Here is a 19,265-nt window from a genome sequence, read left to right as displayed (position 1 = left end):
TCCTTTTTCAAGGGAAGGTTAATCTTTAATGCCCAGGTGTATCTGTCATTTTTAACAATGACCTTTATTTTCGTGTCTACCACTGAACCTTTTTCTTTGTATGTGAATATCTGTGAATGTCATTAGTTTGTGTAAGTTATATGAGTAAGTTGATGCTTGGTTTGTAATGAATAGAGGAAAATTTTGCAAATAGCTTTATAAACCATCTCTAAAATGGAGCCCTGGTGGCGCAGTGGTTAAATGCCTGTACTGCAGCCATTCACTCGAAACCACAAGGTTGCGAGTTCAAGACCAGCAAAAGGGCCCAAGCTCGACTCAGGCTTGCATCCTTCCGAGGTCGCTAAAATGAGTACCCAGACTGTTGGGGGCAAATTAGCTTACTTGCTAATTAGCTTACTTGCTGTTCACCGCTATGATCTTTGGAATAGTGGTATATAAATAAAACAAATTATTATTATTATTTACTTTGCCCAAAATTAAGTCCTGGTGTGTTCAGAGAGCCTTACGTATGGTGATGCTCTTTGGAAAATTGGCTTTACTTAAACTCTTATAGGTAGCACAATAGTATGGAGTATTCCTTTATCTACTTAATGAAATAATGGGGAGCCAGCATGGCCTAGTGGTTTGAGTGTTGGACTGTGAGTCTGGAGACCAGGGTTTGAATCCCAGCTGGGCCATGAGAATGCACTGGGTGAAATTGGGCAAGTCACACTCTCTCAGCCTCAGAGAATGACAATGGCAAGCCCCTTCTGAAAAACATGCAATGAAAACCCTGTGATAGTTCACCTTATTGTCGCCATAAGTCAGGACTGACTTGAAGGCACATAACAACAAACCAAAATAATATTGGCAAGCTTTGAAAATATGTTATTAAAAATGAAAAATACTTTCTGCCAAGAATGTATATAATTAGGGAGTATGAGGTAAGAAAGCAGTGGGAACAATACAAGTTATATGTGTCAAGGTCATTATCTAAGCAGAACATTTAAAAAAAAATAGGAGGGGATGGAGTCCAAAACATCACTTATCACTTGGAGATGAGGGTCTCTCCTCTCCTTCCTGTCTGTTGCTTCACAGCCCATAATTATATGTACATTCATTCAACTCAAGTAAACTTGGGTTGAATGAATGTACAAATGAACTTTGTACCTTGAATTAAGCAGGGTCCTAGTGCGTGTTTGCACACGTGTGCCTTCAAGTTGTCTATTGAATTACAGTAACCCCATGAATTGCATCTTGGGTTTTCTTAGGCAAGGAATACTCAGAGGTACTTTTACCAGTTCCTTCCTCTGAAATATACCCTACAGCACCTGGGATTCATTGAAAATCTCCCAACCAAGTACTAAGCAACCTTGCTTAGCTTCCAAGATCAGACAGAATCTGGTACTTGTAGGGTATTTAGGCCTATTTAGGGTCCTAGCAGTTTAGTACATTTCAGATGTGAACACATGGAGACAGAAGCCAATTCAGTCATTATAAAATGGAGAATAAGCATACAAGAATGCTGATTTTCTGAAGGAGAGGGACGTATCTAGCTTTGGAGGAGTTTCCATGTGGTATGGAACACTGGGGAGGGAAAGTGGTGAGGGTTTCCAGAGTTAAAAGAGACTTTCTTCTTCAGGAGGCTGTACCAGATTTATGATACAACTACTACAATAGTAGTAATGGTGGGGTTTTTCTTCCATTTGAATATCTATTCTGCCGTTTCATGGGTTGACCTGCCAAGGTAGGGACACCTTACTGTTCCTCAGCTCTTGATTTTTCTGATCAAGCTTAAAGGTGTTGTAAAACTGCCCTTACCACTTGACTAGATAATATTGAAACTAGGTTACAAGGTGAACACTCAAAACATGGTGTTATTACAAAGAAAATAGTCATTTGTATCCACTATCCTGTTATCCCATCAGGCATTTAGATGAGCTTTACGTGCATAAGGTACAATCTATGATAAAATAAACATCTGTAACCTCCCATACTTATTCACTCTTCCTAGTATGGTAATGGGTTATCTTGCATTATTGCATTTTTCTTGCTACTTCAGAAACAATTAATTTAATGATCATTTTGGCTTAGCTTGTTCAAATGCTTTTTTTTCTCCAGCTGAAACTCTATCTGTTTCTTCCAGCCTGTTTTTCTAAATGAAGTCTTAGTAAAATTGCCAACTGACCCTTCTAGTGATGAACCAGTTTTCCACATCTCCCACATTGACAGAGTATACACACTTAAAGCAGACAACATCAACGAGAGGTGAGCCCAGAAAATGTTTGCCTGAAAGATGCTTTGGGAGCTTGGAGTTGCTGCTTCTTAAAATAGGCTTTGAAGAAACAGGGTTCAAGCACAAAAGTATTTTGGAAGATTCCTACGCAAAGTGGCTGTTGGAGTGGCCTGCAGAACTCCACTTTTTGTGAGTTTGTATTAATGGATAGAATAGTCACTTTCCATAGATTACAGTGATCAGAGGACTGGTTTTAATTATAACTGGGATTCCCAAGACACTGTGCCCACAGAGGTCTGCTATAGTTTTTTTGTGGATTTTTCGGGCTATGTGGCTGTGTTCTGGATGAATTTATTCCTGACGTGACAGCGAAACATCAGGAATACACTCTTCTGGAACATGGCCACATAGCCTGAACAAACCCACAAAAGCTATGGATGCCAACTGTGAAAGCCTTCGACTGCACAGAGGTCTCCTATGTTGCCCACCAAGCTCCCAACTCCTCCAGTTTTTCACCTTTTTGTAAAATTGAAATAATATTTTTATTCAGATTCAGGCATGGTGCTGAATGATCTCCAGTGCCATTTAAAATAAAGAAAAAGATAAACTTAGTAGGAGTCTATCTTGACAGGCTAGAGTATAAAAGCATTGTTTTGTCTGTGATGTTCATATGTATTGCTTGATGTTTTGGAGTTGTGATATGTGTTAATTGGTTGTTGGCTTATGGGTATTTTGTTGTGGTTTGTGGGGGCAGATATATTATTTAACATATAACTTTGCTGTCTGTGAAAGAAATATTGGAGCAAAAGATTATGATTTTTGAAAGAGTGATTTTGTTTTGGAACTCACATTCCACTTGTATGTTATGCTTTGCTTCTGAAGCAAGGTACCTTTCTCCACCATGACAATAATTTTGTGAATAGACAACTATTTTGGGAGAGTGCCCATGTCACTCTGAAAATTCCCAGTTTGCCAACCAGTCCCATATGTTAGGGATAGGTAGTCTTAATGGACAGCATATTATTAGCAATTTAGATACAAATATAAAGAGTAAAGATATACAACTGAGCACTAAAGTTAGAATCATCCAAGCCATTGTATTCCCCTTCACTATGTATGGATGTGAGAGTGGACAGCGAAGAAAGGAAGAAAATCATTTGAGATGTGATGCTGGGGAAGAGTACTGAGGATACTGTGAATGGCCAAGAAGACAACCAAATAAGTCCTAGAACAGATTAAACCAGAAATCTCCCTGGAAGCCAAGATGATCTAGCTGAGGCTGTCATACTTTGGCCACATCATGAGGAGGCACAACTCATTAGAAAAGGCAATAATGCTAGGCAAGGTGGAGAGTAGTAGAAAAAGAGGAAGACCCCCCCCCCTACTCTAGATGAATAGACTCAATTAGGAAGGTCACCGGTCTGAGTTTACAGGATCTAAGCAGAGCAGTGGAGGACAAGGGGTCTTGGAGGTGTCTCATCCACAGGGTTGCTATGAGTCTGGGTCAACTTGACGGCAGCTAACAGCAACAAATGTTTAAAGTGCAAATATGCTTAAACCTTGAAGGATATGGAAGAGACAAAAATGGGAGAGAATCCAATCAAACCCACAGGGGGGAAACATTGGCACATTGCAATTTGAGCAATAGCAAGCATTTCTATACTGCTTACATTAAACTAAATACAATATGTCCCCCATATCCTGTTTTCAGACTTCCTATGGGTAACAAAAATCATGAATAATGACAAACCCTATATTTCTGCTGGATGTTGACCACAGAGTTGCAATGGGAGACCTCTAGATGCCTAGAGAGACCTTTTCCCCCCAGATGCAAGTGTGTTAACGGTCCCACAGATACAGGGATTGTACTGTACTGTTAAGTAAGTGCTCATTTTGATATCAGCAGTAAATCAACTGTAAAGAAACTAAATCAGTTTTTGGTTTTCTAATTATATATTAAGATTAGAGACCCCTCTGCCTTTTAACTAGTTTTCCCAGGCTCTTTACATTGAGTACAAATCCTTTTAAATTGTTCATGAATCACAATTTGCACTTGACATTGACTCATAGTTTTAAAAAAATGTGTTGAGCACTTTCCATTGTGTTTTGTATTTGTCTTCTATGCTGCCTTGGGAGTATTCCAGCCTTTAAAGTGGCCTAAAATAATTTAAATTATTAATTAATTAACATAAACCAGCTTTGGAGTGATTTCTTTTGTTATTAACAAAATTTGCTCACTTTTGCAGAACTGCCTGGGTCCAGAAAATTAAAGGAGCATCTGAACATTATATTGAAACTGAAAAGAAGAAACATGAAAAGGCTTACCAAGGTACTGATATCTCAGTTGATTAGTATTTTAAAGTGTTTTGTATCACATACACTGCTAGATTCCCAATATCATTGGAAAAATTTATCAGTGATTCTTTAGAGATGCTTTTTTCCTGACTCTAAATGGCCAAATATTCTGATTCTCAAATCACATTCTCTGGATTGCACAGAGGAGCAATTCATGTACTGTTGGATTATGTGCCAACTGAGGAGCCAGGAGTCCAAAGTTCTTTTTCTGTTACATTCCTTGACTCCTTTTTTATCATCCTGCCTAGCCAGCAAGACATGTTTTTCCTTCACACTCAGCCATCTAGCATCTAAGAAACATGCATCTGAGGAAGTAAAGTCTACTAAAGCTCATGCTGCCAGCTTCCTTTCAGTTAGTCTCAAAGGTACTGCAAGATCCCTTTGCATACTAACCAACTATCAGTTAGGTGTAGAGAAATCAGTGATAGATACCATTCAAAAGAAAAAACCATCAGAGGACAAATCTGATAATATTAACTCTTCCTTTCCTTCTCTAAAGAAAAGGAATCAAAGCACAGAAACTTTAGCAAAAGAGGTGACTTTTCTGACTGCTGCCCAGCAAACTGCAAGCTGAGAAAGCAAACTGTCCAACCTCGCTCAGATGGCCACAACTCAGCAGGCATCTGAGATGACTTTAGCATTAAAAAGAATTTTCTTCTCATCCAATGAAAGGGAGTCAGAAGGATTTACAGAAGCCACTCTGGGGTGGTGGGGGAGGGGGTGGGATTTAGCAAAGAAGGACACACAGGCTGATCAAACCACAGCTTTAAAAAAGCAGATAGAAGAAATTAACTTCATTGTTAAAGCTAAGAAATCTGAGTTACCTCCTAAGCTGGAGCCAGAAATTCCAGATTTAAGTCTCTGAACATATCTGCATGTGGCCATGTTGGGAACAGAGGTTCCAAAGCAAGGGGCAGAGCTGAGCCCCACAGCCTCTTTAGGCAACCAGAGCAGCCAAAGGAAGCTGTGACCCAGGCACATGAAGTGATTGACAAGACTAATGTAAACAGTAAAAGGGAGGCAGAGGAGCTTTGGAAGAACACAGAAACACAGCCTTCACTCCTAACCTATTTAAAGGCTATTACAACAGAAAATCCAATGTTTACGCAGCAAATATCACAGGTTCAGCTGCAGTCATCTAATTCACCAATTGAAAACAGCTTAAATTTACATGACTTCATTAGAGAGTGAGCATGCAAATAAATTAAGAGCATTTTAATCCAAAAATACAACACATATAGGAACTGGGGGAGGATCAATCTAGTGTTAAACAGGTTAACCAGCCCCTCCATTTGAGCCAATAAAACAGGCATCATTAAGATTGCTAACATTTACAGTTGTTTTTCTAATAGCCACTACATTGGCAAGAAAAGTGTCAGAGTTAGCAGTGCTATCAGTACAGTTAAACAAAGGACGTCATCAGTCCATACAGTTACCAAATTTCTCTCCAAATCCCACACATCCATTACAGAAGAAATGGCACGCTTTGGATGTGTACTATAAAGAAATACATTAGCAGGATGAGACAAATATGTATATTTCTTTGCTATGATCTAACTAAGGTGCTAAGACCTCAAAATGTTTGGTTACATGGCAGCTTACGCAGTTTCAGTATCGCTGGAAGATACATGCAATTATGCAGGGTGGAAGGAACCATCCATGTTCATGAGGTATTGTCAAATAAGTAAGTTTAAGTCAGCATAAGCAGCCTTTGGACAGACTGTCCTCCAATCTATAACGTAGGTTAATAGCAGCTGCACCCATCCAGTTGATGGAGGGCTTGGGTACATTCCAACAATATGTAGATTGCTCCACCATACCATTCAAAGAACATGGGGTTCATATTTACTATGGATGTTCATTCTTGGATGTCCTTGAGGAGCAATCCATCCCCTCCCAGAAATAGGATTGCAAAGTAAAAATAAGAAACAAATAAACAACTGATAGGTGGATTGGACAGGCTTTGTCATGAAACTGGCAGGAAGGGGAGCAGTCAACGGTAGTGTCAGAAAAAATCTTTGGATTTAAGACCCCTGCGTTGCCATATGACATGCAGGAATAACACAAAAGTACAGTATGTGGATTGTTTCTCTGGGCCATCCAAGAATGAACACTCAAGGTAAGTACCAACCCTACATTTTCTGGCATGTTAGGGAGTGCTTGTTCTTGCTGAGTTCTCTTTATTCTCCTCTTAATGTAGAAAAAAATGTGGATTATATAATACAGTACAAGGATATCAGTGAAACTGAAAAAGGACTGTATGTGTTTGTAAGCTAGGTCATCAGTTCTATCGAGCTCTATAAATTGAACTTGACAACCTGTTTATTCCGGGATAGACTTCTTGAGACTTTAGAGAAGTAACTCCCAAACTTTGATCCTCCAGATGTTTTGGATTTGTGTCTTTGTGTGTCTTTGGGGCCAGTCACACTTACATTTTTTACATGGAGAGATTCACATCTGTGAATCGGTTCAAAATAGATTCATCATTCCCACTTCGTTTTAAGGCAGTGAATCTCTCCATGGCATTTAAATCCGGACTGAAGTTCCCATTTGCCACCATTCCGGATCAAAATGGAGGCACCTGCATTTTCTGAATGGTGGCTGAGCGATCCTCAATTTCAAATCTGTGACTTAACCTGCATATTCTTCTATTAGCTTCAGTTTTTGTTCCAAGCATTTAATTAGTTCCAACATTCTTCTTTTTCAGCTCGAACACAGAAGAGTTCAGGAATAGGACGTTTGATGGTGCATGTGATTGAAGCAACTGAGTTAAAAGCATGTAAATCTAATGGTAATAATTTTGAAATGGATCTTTTTTATATTTGGCAAAATAATTTAATTTGAACTAGCTTATATATACAGACTACACTGTTATAAATAGCAATTGCCAATAACAAATTTATGGAGAAAAAATAATGTACAATCTGCCCTCCCCATACATGGGGATCGATTCCAGACCCACCAACCCACCCGCGTATGGGGAAAAGAGCGTATGCTCAATCGCCATAGAAAATAATAGGGTGTGTGCTCATGGCGGCACTTCTACGCACCCCATTACATTTGCCTGGGCTTGCCTTCTGCATAAGCTCAAAGCTGTGGAAAGCAAGCCCACCTATGGGGAAGGTTGACTGTACATCCATGCAATTGACAAAATATTTTGCACTGTACTGTGAACAGACTGAGGGTAGGGTCAGCACCATGTAAACTAAATGTTAAAAAAGGAACTGGTGAAAAGTGAACACTTTTTCTGATAGGTTGATTTGTCTATATTATTCTCTTTTTTTAAAAAAAAAAATCATGCCTGCATTTCCCTGTTTTGTGTTAAGGAAAAAGCAATCCATACTGTGAAATCAGCATGGGATCACAATGCTATACTACAAGAACACTGCCAGATACTTTGAACCCAAAGTGGAACTTTAACTGCCAATTCTTCATCAAGGATCTTTATCAAGATGTGCTGTGTATCACCATGTTTGACAGGGATCAGTTCTCGCCTGATGGTATGTGCTGCATTTTGTCTGTGATGGTGATGATTATCACTCTTTGTCCCAGGTTGATGACTGGAAATCGGTAGAGTGTACTTAGGGACACAGCAAAAATCTACCAATTCCAACTGTCCATTTCGGGATAAAATGGAGACATAGATTGGCAGTCCCATATTTCTTATCCCCATCAGTGTAATCTTTCAAACTGGAATTGTAACACTGACATTGACAGTAGCAAGTGAAGATTTCTGCTCTGTAGACAACCAAATGTGTATTATTTCCTTTGGTCAAGAAAAAACATCATGTTTTAAAGAGAGCTTGGATGGGCATCTTTCAGAAGTGTTATAACTGTGGATTCCTGTATGGCAGGGATTTGGACCTGATGGTCCTTGGTGATCTGTTCCCTTCCCACTTTAATTGTGCCTTTCCATTGATGTTAATGGGAGAGAGCATAGCTGTTCCCCCCATTCTAGGGGGTGTGCTGAAGGCATGAGAGGGCTTTGGATTCTCTAGATCCCCAACATTTTTCAAAACACGGATTGATCTGCTGTTTTTGCCTCTGTCAGTCTTAGGGAAGGGGTCCACCGTCAGAGAGATAAGCTGAGGAAGGTGTGCCTTGGGATCTGCCTTCTGAGACTAGATCTCTCCCTCCAAGGCAGGCCTCTATTCCCTGTCTCTGAGGGTGACTGCTAAAAAAATCTTATTCAGCTAAGCACTATTGAACTCAATGGGAGTTATCTGTAATCAGGCAGTGTAGGGCTGGAATCCTGTTGGCTAGCCCGTTAGAATAGACCCATTCAGTGAATTGTTGAATGGCAAGTCAACACATAGGTGAATCCCATTGATTCAATGAGTGCACTTTAGGTAAATTAGAAACAGAATTCAGACCAATGACTACTAGTAATTTAACCCATGGTTTTCCTTTGTTAAATAGATTTCTTGGGTCGCACCGAAGTTCCAGTAGCCAAAATCAGAACAGAGCAAGAAAGCAAGGGTCCTACAACGAAACGTTTATTACTTCATGAGGTTCCAACTGGAGAGGTCTGGGTGCGCTTTGACCTGCAGTTGTTTGATCAGAAAACTCTCCTTTGAACTAAAAACCTTTAGTTTTGTTTTGTAACTATTAGATCTAACAAAGAGGCCAGACTGCTCTCATTGCAGTGGAAAATGTTCTACTATCAGGCAGACATCTGAGCGTGATTCTTGTCACAAAATCACTTTGCTTGGTCACTTGTCTAGCATTTCTTTGCTGTGCATCTTCCTGTCGGTGACAAACTATGCAATGTAAAATGTACTGTATATATGTTAGTTTAGTACACTGCCTTTCCTCATTGATGCTGAAATTTTTGAACACAGATGCCAATGTTTTAAATTTCAGATCTGCTAAAAGTACTAGGAACCTGCTGTTTAAAATGTTTTAAGCGTTACTGTTTTGATTACTGGAGAATAATTTTACTCAGGGCTAGAATAATTTCCTCTGCAGCCTGGAAAAAAGAAATAATCTGCTTGACTGTGATCTCAGGATATTAATTGTATGGGACATATACTGAAATCTTAGCACTTTAGCATCTGTTAACTACTACTGTGTTCGTTTTAGAAAGGTAAACTTCAGTTCTTTATGGAGAACTGATAGAAAAGGTTACAGCAGGAAGGCTAATCCTGCAGGTGAGTTGGGATGCTCCACATTTCCAAAGTCGTGTGGGCTCTTGCCAGATGGGAAGGAAAAAGCTTTGCTTACCCTCCCTCCAAATGTTTTCAGACCAGTACAAGACTGATCTGTGTTCCCCAAGTTGGGGGTGTAGTTTGGGGCTGAGTATGTCCCAGAGCTTCATAAATTCCATCCACAGGATCCCCCTGATCTTCTTCATCATCATCAGAAGGGTGCAGATGTTTCCTGAGGGTCTTGGGGGGTGTTCAAGGTCCCATCTCACTGCCTCCCTCTGGCCTCAGAGAGGGAGATCCAATTTTACCTCTGTCCCTAGTGGAACACTGTCCCAACTTTAAGCTTTCTCCCCCAAATTTTTTTATCTATTTTATAACCATTTTCTGATTATGAAAAGGAGTAACTAGGTGGTGTTGACTTTAAATAGGATGACGTGTCCTGCTATAATGTGGATATTTTTCACATTATTCCCATATTTTTTCACATTATTTGTAAAAAATCTGTAAAAAAAAATCTAGGGTTTTCTTTAAAATGTGCACCTTTAAAACCTTCCATAGGCGAAGGCCCCTTAATATAGAAAGTAAGTTGCACTTAAGTCTGTATAGCAGATTAGATAAGCTTATTAATATAATTGTTTAAAGATCCATATAGAAAGAAAATGATTTTCTAAAGGGTATTTTATTATGCTGAATAAAAAAAATTGTATGTAAAAGCTAAAGCAAAAGCAAGGCGATCATAATATAAATCATGTTTGTTTGTTACCAGCATTTCTCATGAGATCCTACAGGACTGAATGTTCAACAAGCCAGGTCTTCCTCTTAAAGCCAAAACATCAGTCAGAAACGCCTGTGGCAAAATCCCTGCTAAAAGACCATGTAATGCAGCTACTGGTTATTTTATGTGCAGTTTCTTAAAAAAACAACAACACTGGGTTTGGGTTTTAAGAGATGCCAAAAATATATGCATCTTTTCACTTATTTCTCTGATATTAAGTGTTGCTTTTAACTTAAAACAGCAAGTTGAGTTGTATCCCTTAAGCGCTATTTTGCCTAATATGTTTTTACAGAATTGCAGTTTGCAAACCCAACTGAGAGAGGGGATGTGTGTTGTGTGATTCATGTTTCAAATACTGCTTTTAAATGATTTTTGTTTTTAATCAGAATGATATCCTGTGTTCTCTGAATTGGCCACATTCTTGGTAAAAAAAAATGACAATAACACGGTTTCATGTTTATAGTTGAGGCAAGTGTCAGTATGTAATCTCAGTAATACTTTAAATTACATTGAGCCCTCGTTATCTGCTGGGGTTTGGTTCTAGGATCCCCTGTGGATAGTAAAATCCTTGGAAGTTCAAGTCTCATTATATACAATGGTGTTGCAAAATGGGGTCCTGTATATAAAACAACAAAATCAAGGTTTGCTTTTGGGAATTTTGTAGGGAGTGGGTGGTTGAATGCGTGGATATAGAGGCTTGATGGTAATTTATTTTTACAGTAAGAACTGAGTTGCTTAAATTTGTAAATGTTAAAGGCCTTCTGTGCTATTGTTCTCACAAGATACAGTGGACCCTTGTTATACGCGGGGGTTTGGTTCCAAGATTCCCTGTGGATAACAAAATCTGTGGATGCTCAAGGACCATAATGACATAACAAATTGTGTCCCTTATATAAAATGGAAAATCAAGGTTTAAATTTGAAATTTATACTTTTTTGGAACATTTTCAAACTTTAGATGCTTGAATTTGTGGATAAAAAATCAGTGGATAAGAAGGGCTGACTGTACCATTAATCATTTAAACTCGTGTGTGTGTGTGTGTGTGTGTGTGTGCTTAGCAAGTCATCTGCGGGGGGGGATCTGGTTTGTAGAGAAAGCAAGCATCACTGCACAGGCCAGAGTAAACATAAATAATTTCATAATTACTGAAGTAATTAGAATTGTGCATTTGCTATTCCTAATTGCAATTGGCATATTTATGAGCTAATTCTGGAGAACGACAAAGTTTGCTATCAAAGGATCTACAGGATGTAGCCAAACTAGTATCTTCAGCTGTTCGTTTTAGGAAGATGCTGCAGGGAGAACAGTTACCTGCCTGAGAAACAATGCACAGCCATTATTGTTCATATAAAAACAAAGTTCAGCATGTCCATTTCATTCTTAACTCAGGTCTCAGCCTTTGCTCTTAGCTATGTATTCCTTTACCCAGAATGCATGATAGCTATTTTGGCATTGTCATTATTGGTTGGACCACAGCTGCTACTAGTTCAGCTGTGGTATGTTCCACATTACTGCCAAGCTCTAATACTAACATTTGATCAAAAGTCAGATAACACATGTAAGCTTGAAAGGTTCATTTGCAAGCAGACTAATAGACAGGTTTTATTAATCACTCTGAATAGAAGGGAACATGTAGGACATCATAGTATTGAACAACTGACTTGGAAGTTCCTTTCATTTCTACCTATACCTTTCATTTCTATTTTTATTTCTAGCTGCTAAGCACTTCAATTTAAAATGTTCTTTACTTGGATAATTCAGCCTGGTCCTTGACACCCTCCTACACACTCTGTGACATGTTAGGAACTTGTTTTGACCACCATGACATTGATATCACTCTCTGATAGAGGCCTGTGGTCTCTCAACAATAATGCGGTAGTTAAAATAGATATATTAGGCTAACTGGATGAATGCACCAAGTATTTTATATGCAAGCTTAGTTCTTGGCAGGGAGACATTATCTGAGAGCCAGGCTTAGCCTTAAGATTAACCATTGTGTCCTGAGTTTTGCATAGAAGTACATAATACACACAGATTCAAACCTAAGTTGGGAGGATTCTCTTCTCTCATTATTCCAAACATTCCAGACGCAGATATTAAGATATTGTGGTCACAATTAGTAACTTTCTAGATTAACAAGGCTTCTTCAAAAATGAACCAATACCCGTTTAGAGCTTGGTTGTGTTCTTTTGTTGGTGTGGATAGATTTGTGATATCCTTTGCCTGAATTCAAAGGGAAAGTGACTGCCTATCCATTTGAATACTCACACTATCGCCACCAAGAAGCTGATAAACTTACAAAATAGCTTTGTACAAATGTTTACCAAGTATTTAACTCTTCTGTTCTGGATGGCAAAACCTGAGGATCTATTGTTTTTTCAAAATATGTATTGTAACTGACTCACATTACCCACATTCATATAATTTTATATCTTATACAAAGAATCCAGGTCAAAGACATAATTAGGAAGCAGATTTTATTGGTTATTTTCAAATTGATGAACTGGATGTAGGAGCAGCATCTGGTTTCCTGGCAGAGATGCGTCTCTTGTTTGCTGAAGAGCAGGATGTATCAGCCCAGCTTCTGAAATCCATAGTACTTTCATTTCTAGTTGGGAGCATTTTTCGCCTTTTGAAGAGAATGACAACCAGATGGTTAATGCTGCCTACTAATGTCAGGCATCAGTGAGGCACAAATTGCATATTGTATTGTGTTGACACTGTTTAATACTAAAAATTAAAAAACCAAAATGACAACTGGTTGATATAACAACATTAGCTTTGACTTCCCATTATATATATAAAAAGGCCTTATTCACTTTTCATTTTTGAAGTATTGTAAAATAAGATACGGTACAAAACACTTAGGGGGTGCCTGAGTTAGACAAATCCTCTCCAGCAGAATGTTTCCACCTCGATTAAAACGTATGAAGCTGGGTCCAGACTAATGTCTGCAGTGAACCAGAGGGTAGATTTCTCTCAAGGGTCTTGGCTGTCCTTGTTGGGTAGATCCCCCCCCCTTTTGTTGTTGTTGTTGTTGTTGACTGTTCCTCTTCACTTCCTTAGCTTTCATATATACAAAAAGATACTGTACTAAAAAAAAGCATGCAGACCACACATCTTCTCTAAAGGCCAATTCAAAGAATCTGCTCCTGCCATACTTCTGCTTTGTCCCGCAGGGTGGACATTTCAAGGACAGGATCTACATTCTCTAGCAACTTACCAAGGTAATCCCCTTGCCCCTCACAAGCAGGAAAAGCCAGAATCATGTGGTTTAAAGCGAAAACCACCATCTTTAAACTGGATCAGGTGATCTTTTCTCTAAAATGAGTGGCACATGCTGGAATTCAGCATGGCTTGGCATAGCGTAGTTTTGCCTGTGGGCCTATGACTGTGCTGAGCCATGTACTACCACCACTCCCTAACACTGTGCAGATTCTGAATCATCCTGGTGCATACCCCGGTACAGCTGGGGTCCTCTGGAAATCTCAGTGCTATGATCATTATTTAACATCTGGCTATGGGATATAGCCAGACACCTCTTTAATCCTCCCCCCCCCCCCCCCAATGAGACAGAGCATGGCGGGGAGAACATTAGATGTACTGTAAGTCAAGGGGGTCTTTTGCTGCTGTAGAGGGAAAAAGGAAATGTCCAACCTCATAGTGCCCAGAAAAGAATATAAGCAGGTGTAAGGAAGCTTAGGTATGCCTATGTCCCTAACAGGATGCCAGTTAGAATCCATTTGGAATAATACACTCATTCAGAGCAAGAGCAGCCAAGCTGCAATACAGTCCCTCCTTTCCTCTTTGTTAAAGAAAACCTTGCTTACCTATAATATTCACCTAGTAGGCAGGGATCTAATGGGAGAAAATCATGAAAAAAGAAATTTTCTTACTATATCTATGGTTCTAGGACTCACTCTAAATTAGGAAAAGTGAGGCGGACAATTTAATGTTAGAATCACAATTCTATTCACATTTCTTACAAGAGCATCAGAGCCTAGGTTGAAATATGCCTAGAATCACTTTTATTTCCATGCCTTCTTCTCAGACCTTTCTTGAAGGTGCTGTGCTTCCCACTCCGCTTGCCTTCAGACATCCCAACAGGTTGTGAAAAGACGTTTCTAATTGTACTTCACAGAAAATCTCAAATGTGAGCAGCATCTTTATTGTTAAACCTCTGGGACAGTAAGGTTATTCCCTGTCTTCAAAGCCAAACTCAAGTTCTACATGTGAAAATCATTACAGTTTCCTGTTTCAGGTGATCACCTTCCAGTGCAAGTATGCAGGAAAGCTTGCAAACCATGGATTTTCAAGGAGGCATATCCCAAGCCTCAATGAGGCTTCTAAGAGATTTGCTTTATAGGACTATTAGTTGGGACCAGGAACAAAAAATTCATAAGGCCATTCCCCAACATTTCCTCAAGACCTCCCAAAAATCCCACCGTATCTCAAATGTAGTATAAGCCCATTTCTGACATGAATTTCCCAATGAATATTAGACTAATATTTAAGTAATCTGACAATTTTTTTATTTGCTGGCACCATGTAACTTGGATGTCTGGGCAGTCTTAAAGATAGATAAAAATATTGTCATGACAGAGCTTCTGCTGAAAACTTTGTATTTTGGAGGGTGGATTGGATCGTGCATTGCTCCTCTATCTAACAATAATCCCTTTGAATATAAAATCAAAATGCCAGGAAGAAGGCTGGAGACCAGGGGAAACCAGGATAACTGTCAGGGGTTAGAAGGCCACATGGCCCTGACACCACTACCCCAAAATGCAGAAATTTTGTTTGGGACTCCCCCAATGTGCCAATTTTAAGGTCAGGCAACCTTCTGGTCACATCCTGTTGGAAAAAAGACCTTCTAGGCCAACAAAGGCTTAAGGGTGCAAAAATTGTAACAAAAATGCCTCTCAAACCCACGGGAGGTGTTTGGGAGCAGTCGCTAAAAAAAGATTAGGGAGCCTTGGAGATTGCGTACAGGTCCTGGACTAGACTTTCCCCATTCCTGCTGTACGCTAACCTTTTCTCCAATAAACATATTCAGGGGTAGTTGTGTTAGCCATGGAATAAAATACAACAAAATACAAAATCCACAAAACAGTGATCCCATTATTGGCAAACCAAAGCTTTTGAAATTTGCTTGGGTTATCAGGCAGAAGTGTTAGTCATACATGATAGGAAAAGTGATGATATTAGAATCACAGGCCTACATTTTGTCTCAGGTGTTACTTTTGTTAGCTAAGATGGTCTGGAGAGATCGCCCCTTCTTAACCATGTGGGGAACAAGGACAAAGGGCAATTAAATACAGGTAATAAAATTTAATTTCCCATGCAATTTGCCACTAATTGCTCAAGCAAGTAAAATTATGCTTAAAACACTGCAACACATTCTAATCACATATATAGAGAGAAATCCCAGAAATCCTGCAAGCAGGATTCAAGAAAGGTAGAGGCACTACGGACCACATTGCAAACATACAATAGCTATTTGAGCGCACAAAAGAATTCAAAAAGAAAATCAGCATGTGCTTTACAGACTTTATTTATTTATTTATTTCATGGATTTATACACCACCTTTTCCCCACAATGGGATTCACTGGACTATAACAAAGACTATAACATCAAAAAACACGAAAAAGCACTGAAATGTTATGAAAGACTGAACTGCTACAATCTGTTTATAGGTGAGTCAGGGGATTTCTGCTCATGATTGAATACCTAGATTGCAACCTTCAATAATGTAATATAAGAATCAGAGGAGAAGAGGCACATTTTGTAACACACTGTCTCCAAAGGCAATATTAGAAAGATCACACACAGGATGAGAAATTCATCCATTCCCCACACAATCCACACTGCATACCTATAACTGTAGTTCTCAGAGTGGTCATCTCTGAATTTACACAACTAGGATATTCTGTGTCTGTGCAGTGTATCCTTGGAACCTTCTAGAATATTTACATAAGCTTTTTGGCAGTAGCTTTACTCACCCACTGCTCTATCTCCCTCTATTCCCTCTCATTTGCCTCAGCTCCCAAGGAAGCTCTCTGACAGCATCACCAAACCATATATGCAGGGCACATAAGGGGAGTATGGGTGGTTTTTTTGTGAATTCACAGATGACCACTCGAAGAACTACAGTTATAGATAAGCAACCTATCCTCCTTCTTCATGGTCTCTGTGAATCACACAAATGAGTAGACTGACAAGCGTCGGTCAGTGGAGAAGGGAGTGTCATGACATCACGTATCATGTCAATGAAGCAAAACCTGTTTTATTAAGATCAGGAGAAAATACCTGAACTTGAACTTGAAAGGCAGCAACATTCACTGAAACCCAGATGTCAGCACAGCCTTCCCAAAAGCTGCAGCGTTTCGTGGCTTGGTATCCAGCCTATAATGAGAGATGAAAGCCAATGGTTGGGACCAGACAGCAGCCTTGCAAATATCCTCCAATGGCATGCCGCTAAGAAAAGTAGAGGAAGCTGCTACTGCCCAGGTAGAGTGTGCACAAACCCGAGCAAGAGGACCTGAGAGTTCGTATGTGAGGTGTATTGTGGCAACCACCCATTTTGAGAACTGCTGAGTGATGACAGCCAGTACCAACCTCCAATCCAAGTATCATACAAACAATACTGAGTACAACATGAATTCAAGGTTCTGTCCACACAGAAAGCAGGTGCACTCTTGACATCTAGGGAGTGTAAGGCCCACTTGGTATCGGAGATCGGTACAAAGGTAGGAAGCACAATGTCCTGATTCACATGGAAAAAGGACACCCCCTTGGGCAAGAAAGTAATATCTGGCCAGATAATGGCCTTGTCCTTATGAAACCTAAGACAGTGCTTGTCAACACAAAGCTCTCCAGCCTGTCTGGTAGAGGGGATGGCAACCAGGAAAGCAGTTTTCCAAGTGATCAACTAACGGTCAATCATAATCAAGAGTTCGAATGGCTTCCTAGACAGAAACGAAAGGACCAGTTTGAGGCTCCATGCCAGTTTTAGTACTGATGCAAAGGTTGTTGAACCCCTTGAGAAACTTCTTGATTAAAGAGTCCTTGAAGAAAGATGGGTGATCTTCAAACTGATAGTGAGCACATATGGCAGCAAGATATACCTTCAAAGAAGATAGGGAGAGACCTGCTTCTGCTAGCGTCATCAGAAAGTCCAGCACATGAGGCACTCCAAACTGAGAAGGAGACAAGCCTTTTTCATTCAAAAAGACCTGAAATGTAATCCATTTTAGCTTGTATGACTTTTGAGTTGACGGTTTGTGGGCAGCTCATAAGACATCGTGTACAGAGTCAGGCAGAGTTTAGGGCCAAATCCGCCAACCAACCAGACATAACATTTTGAGACCCGGGTGAAGGACCAACACTCATGCAGGGTGATGAGATCTGGATGCATCAGCAAGTGAACGTATTCCTTGTGCACCTGCTGTAAGAGAGGAGTGCACCACGGCTGCCTCAGCCACCATGGAATGGTCAGGATGGCATCCATTCAATCCATCCTCATCTTTGCCATGACCTTGGTTATGAGTAGAAACAGAGGGAAAGTGTATACCAATTTTCCTGTCGAAAAAGAAGGAATCGCCTCAAAAGCTCCCAAGTTGGTTCCTGGAGCAGAATTGTAGACACTGATGGTTGAGGTCGCTCGCAAACAGGTCAATTTGTGGAGAACCCCATCGCTGGAACAGCATCTGTGTCACTTTGTTATTATTGTTATTAAGCTTTATTTATACAGCGCTGTAAAATTAAACAACACTGTACATACAATTTTTAACTTTCCCTGCCTTCAGGCTTACAATCTAAAAAGACACAACACAAAAGGAGAAGAGAATGTTTTTGGGGAAGGGGATCAAGTCCAGCATTTCTTCTTTCCCTCTGAGGCCTGGACCAAGGCAGATGGACTGGAGGGAGGGTTCTCCTTCTTAATCAAGGCCAGGCCCGATGGAGTTAGGCCTGCTGTTTCACTCCCTCCCAGTCCAGATGGTGTCAGATGGCATGGAGGGAGGGCTCTTCTACTTCAGGCTACCCCTGATACAATTGGGCCTGCTTTTTCTCTACCTCCCAGGCTGGATGATGACAGTTGCCATGGAGGGAGGGCATACTTTTTAGCCTAGAGAAAAACCGAGTTCCTTTTCTCCAGGCCAAGGCTACCAAGATATGTGCAAACACATAGGACTTTTGGCATGCTCTCTAGGAAAAAGGGAGGGAAGGAAGGTCTCTCTTGCAAGAGCAAAATACAGAAATTAAGCGTGACTGGAGTCAACGGCAGTTACCCAAATCACCCAACTATTCAACCACTGATTTAGTAGGACTACTCTGGTTGAGGTTGACTAACCTCCTGGATTCTCCCCTGCCCGTATCTCATATAAGGCAAGACCCCAGCTGGCTTCCCCATAAATCCCTTCCAATGGGGGGGGGGTTGCATGCAGCAGCACAAAGCCCCCCAATCTACTACCTCCACCAACATTCCCCTATTCACAATTCTGCCACTTTACCTCTTTCACCTGCCACCTCATCCCCTTCCAGAGTCAGTGAAGGGGAGGGGTATTTCTAATGGGGGCTGCATGAATCAGAACCAGTCCTTTTCAGCCATGGTAACTACTGGATGACTATTCCCCCATGCTATCAACATCTGGTGTCTCACTCACTCCCTCATCATCTCCCCAAATGTTGCACCTCTCATCTCTTTGCTCACTAAAGCAGAAGTGTGAAGGGAAGGGGCGTCCTCCCTCGTAAAAGGTCTTCTTCCCCATGTGG

General features: G+C 40.3%; 2 protein-coding genes across 4 annotated transcripts in view; one reads left to right on the top strand and one right to left on the bottom strand.

Annotated features, from left to right (window-relative positions):
- ITSN2 (intersectin 2) overlaps positions 1–10,880 on the top strand; it is a 77,483-nt gene extending 66,603 nt beyond the window's left edge. For both annotated transcript variants that reach the window (XM_042438044.1, XM_042438053.1), the window contains 5 exons: positions 2,126–2,247; positions 4,462–4,544; positions 7,278–7,361; positions 7,897–8,070; positions 8,990–10,880. In XM_042438044.1, coding sequence (XP_042293978.1) covers positions 2,126–2,247; positions 4,462–4,544; positions 7,278–7,361; positions 7,897–8,070; positions 8,990–9,147 — 621 coding nt within the window. In that variant the 3' untranslated portion in view covers positions 9,148–10,880. The remainder of the gene's footprint in view (positions 1–2,125; positions 2,248–4,461; positions 4,545–7,277; positions 7,362–7,896; positions 8,071–8,989) is intronic.
- Positions 10,881–12,955: 2,075 nt separating this feature from the next.
- FAM228B (family with sequence similarity 228 member B) overlaps positions 12,956–19,265 on the bottom strand; it is a 46,860-nt gene continuing 40,550 nt past the window's right edge. For both annotated transcript variants that reach the window (XM_042479064.1, XM_042479074.1), the window contains one exon: positions 12,956–13,121. In XM_042479064.1, coding sequence (XP_042334998.1) covers positions 12,983–13,121 — 139 coding nt within the window. In that variant the 3' untranslated portion in view covers positions 12,956–12,982. The remainder of the gene's footprint in view (positions 13,122–19,265) is intronic.

Source organism: Sceloporus undulatus, chromosome 1, assembly GCF_019175285.1.
Source record: "Sceloporus undulatus isolate JIND9_A2432 ecotype Alabama chromosome 1, SceUnd_v1.1, whole genome shotgun sequence".
NCBI lineage: Eukaryota > Metazoa > Chordata > Lepidosauria > Squamata > Phrynosomatidae > Sceloporus > Sceloporus undulatus.
This window is presented reverse-complemented; position numbering and strand designations above follow the sequence as displayed.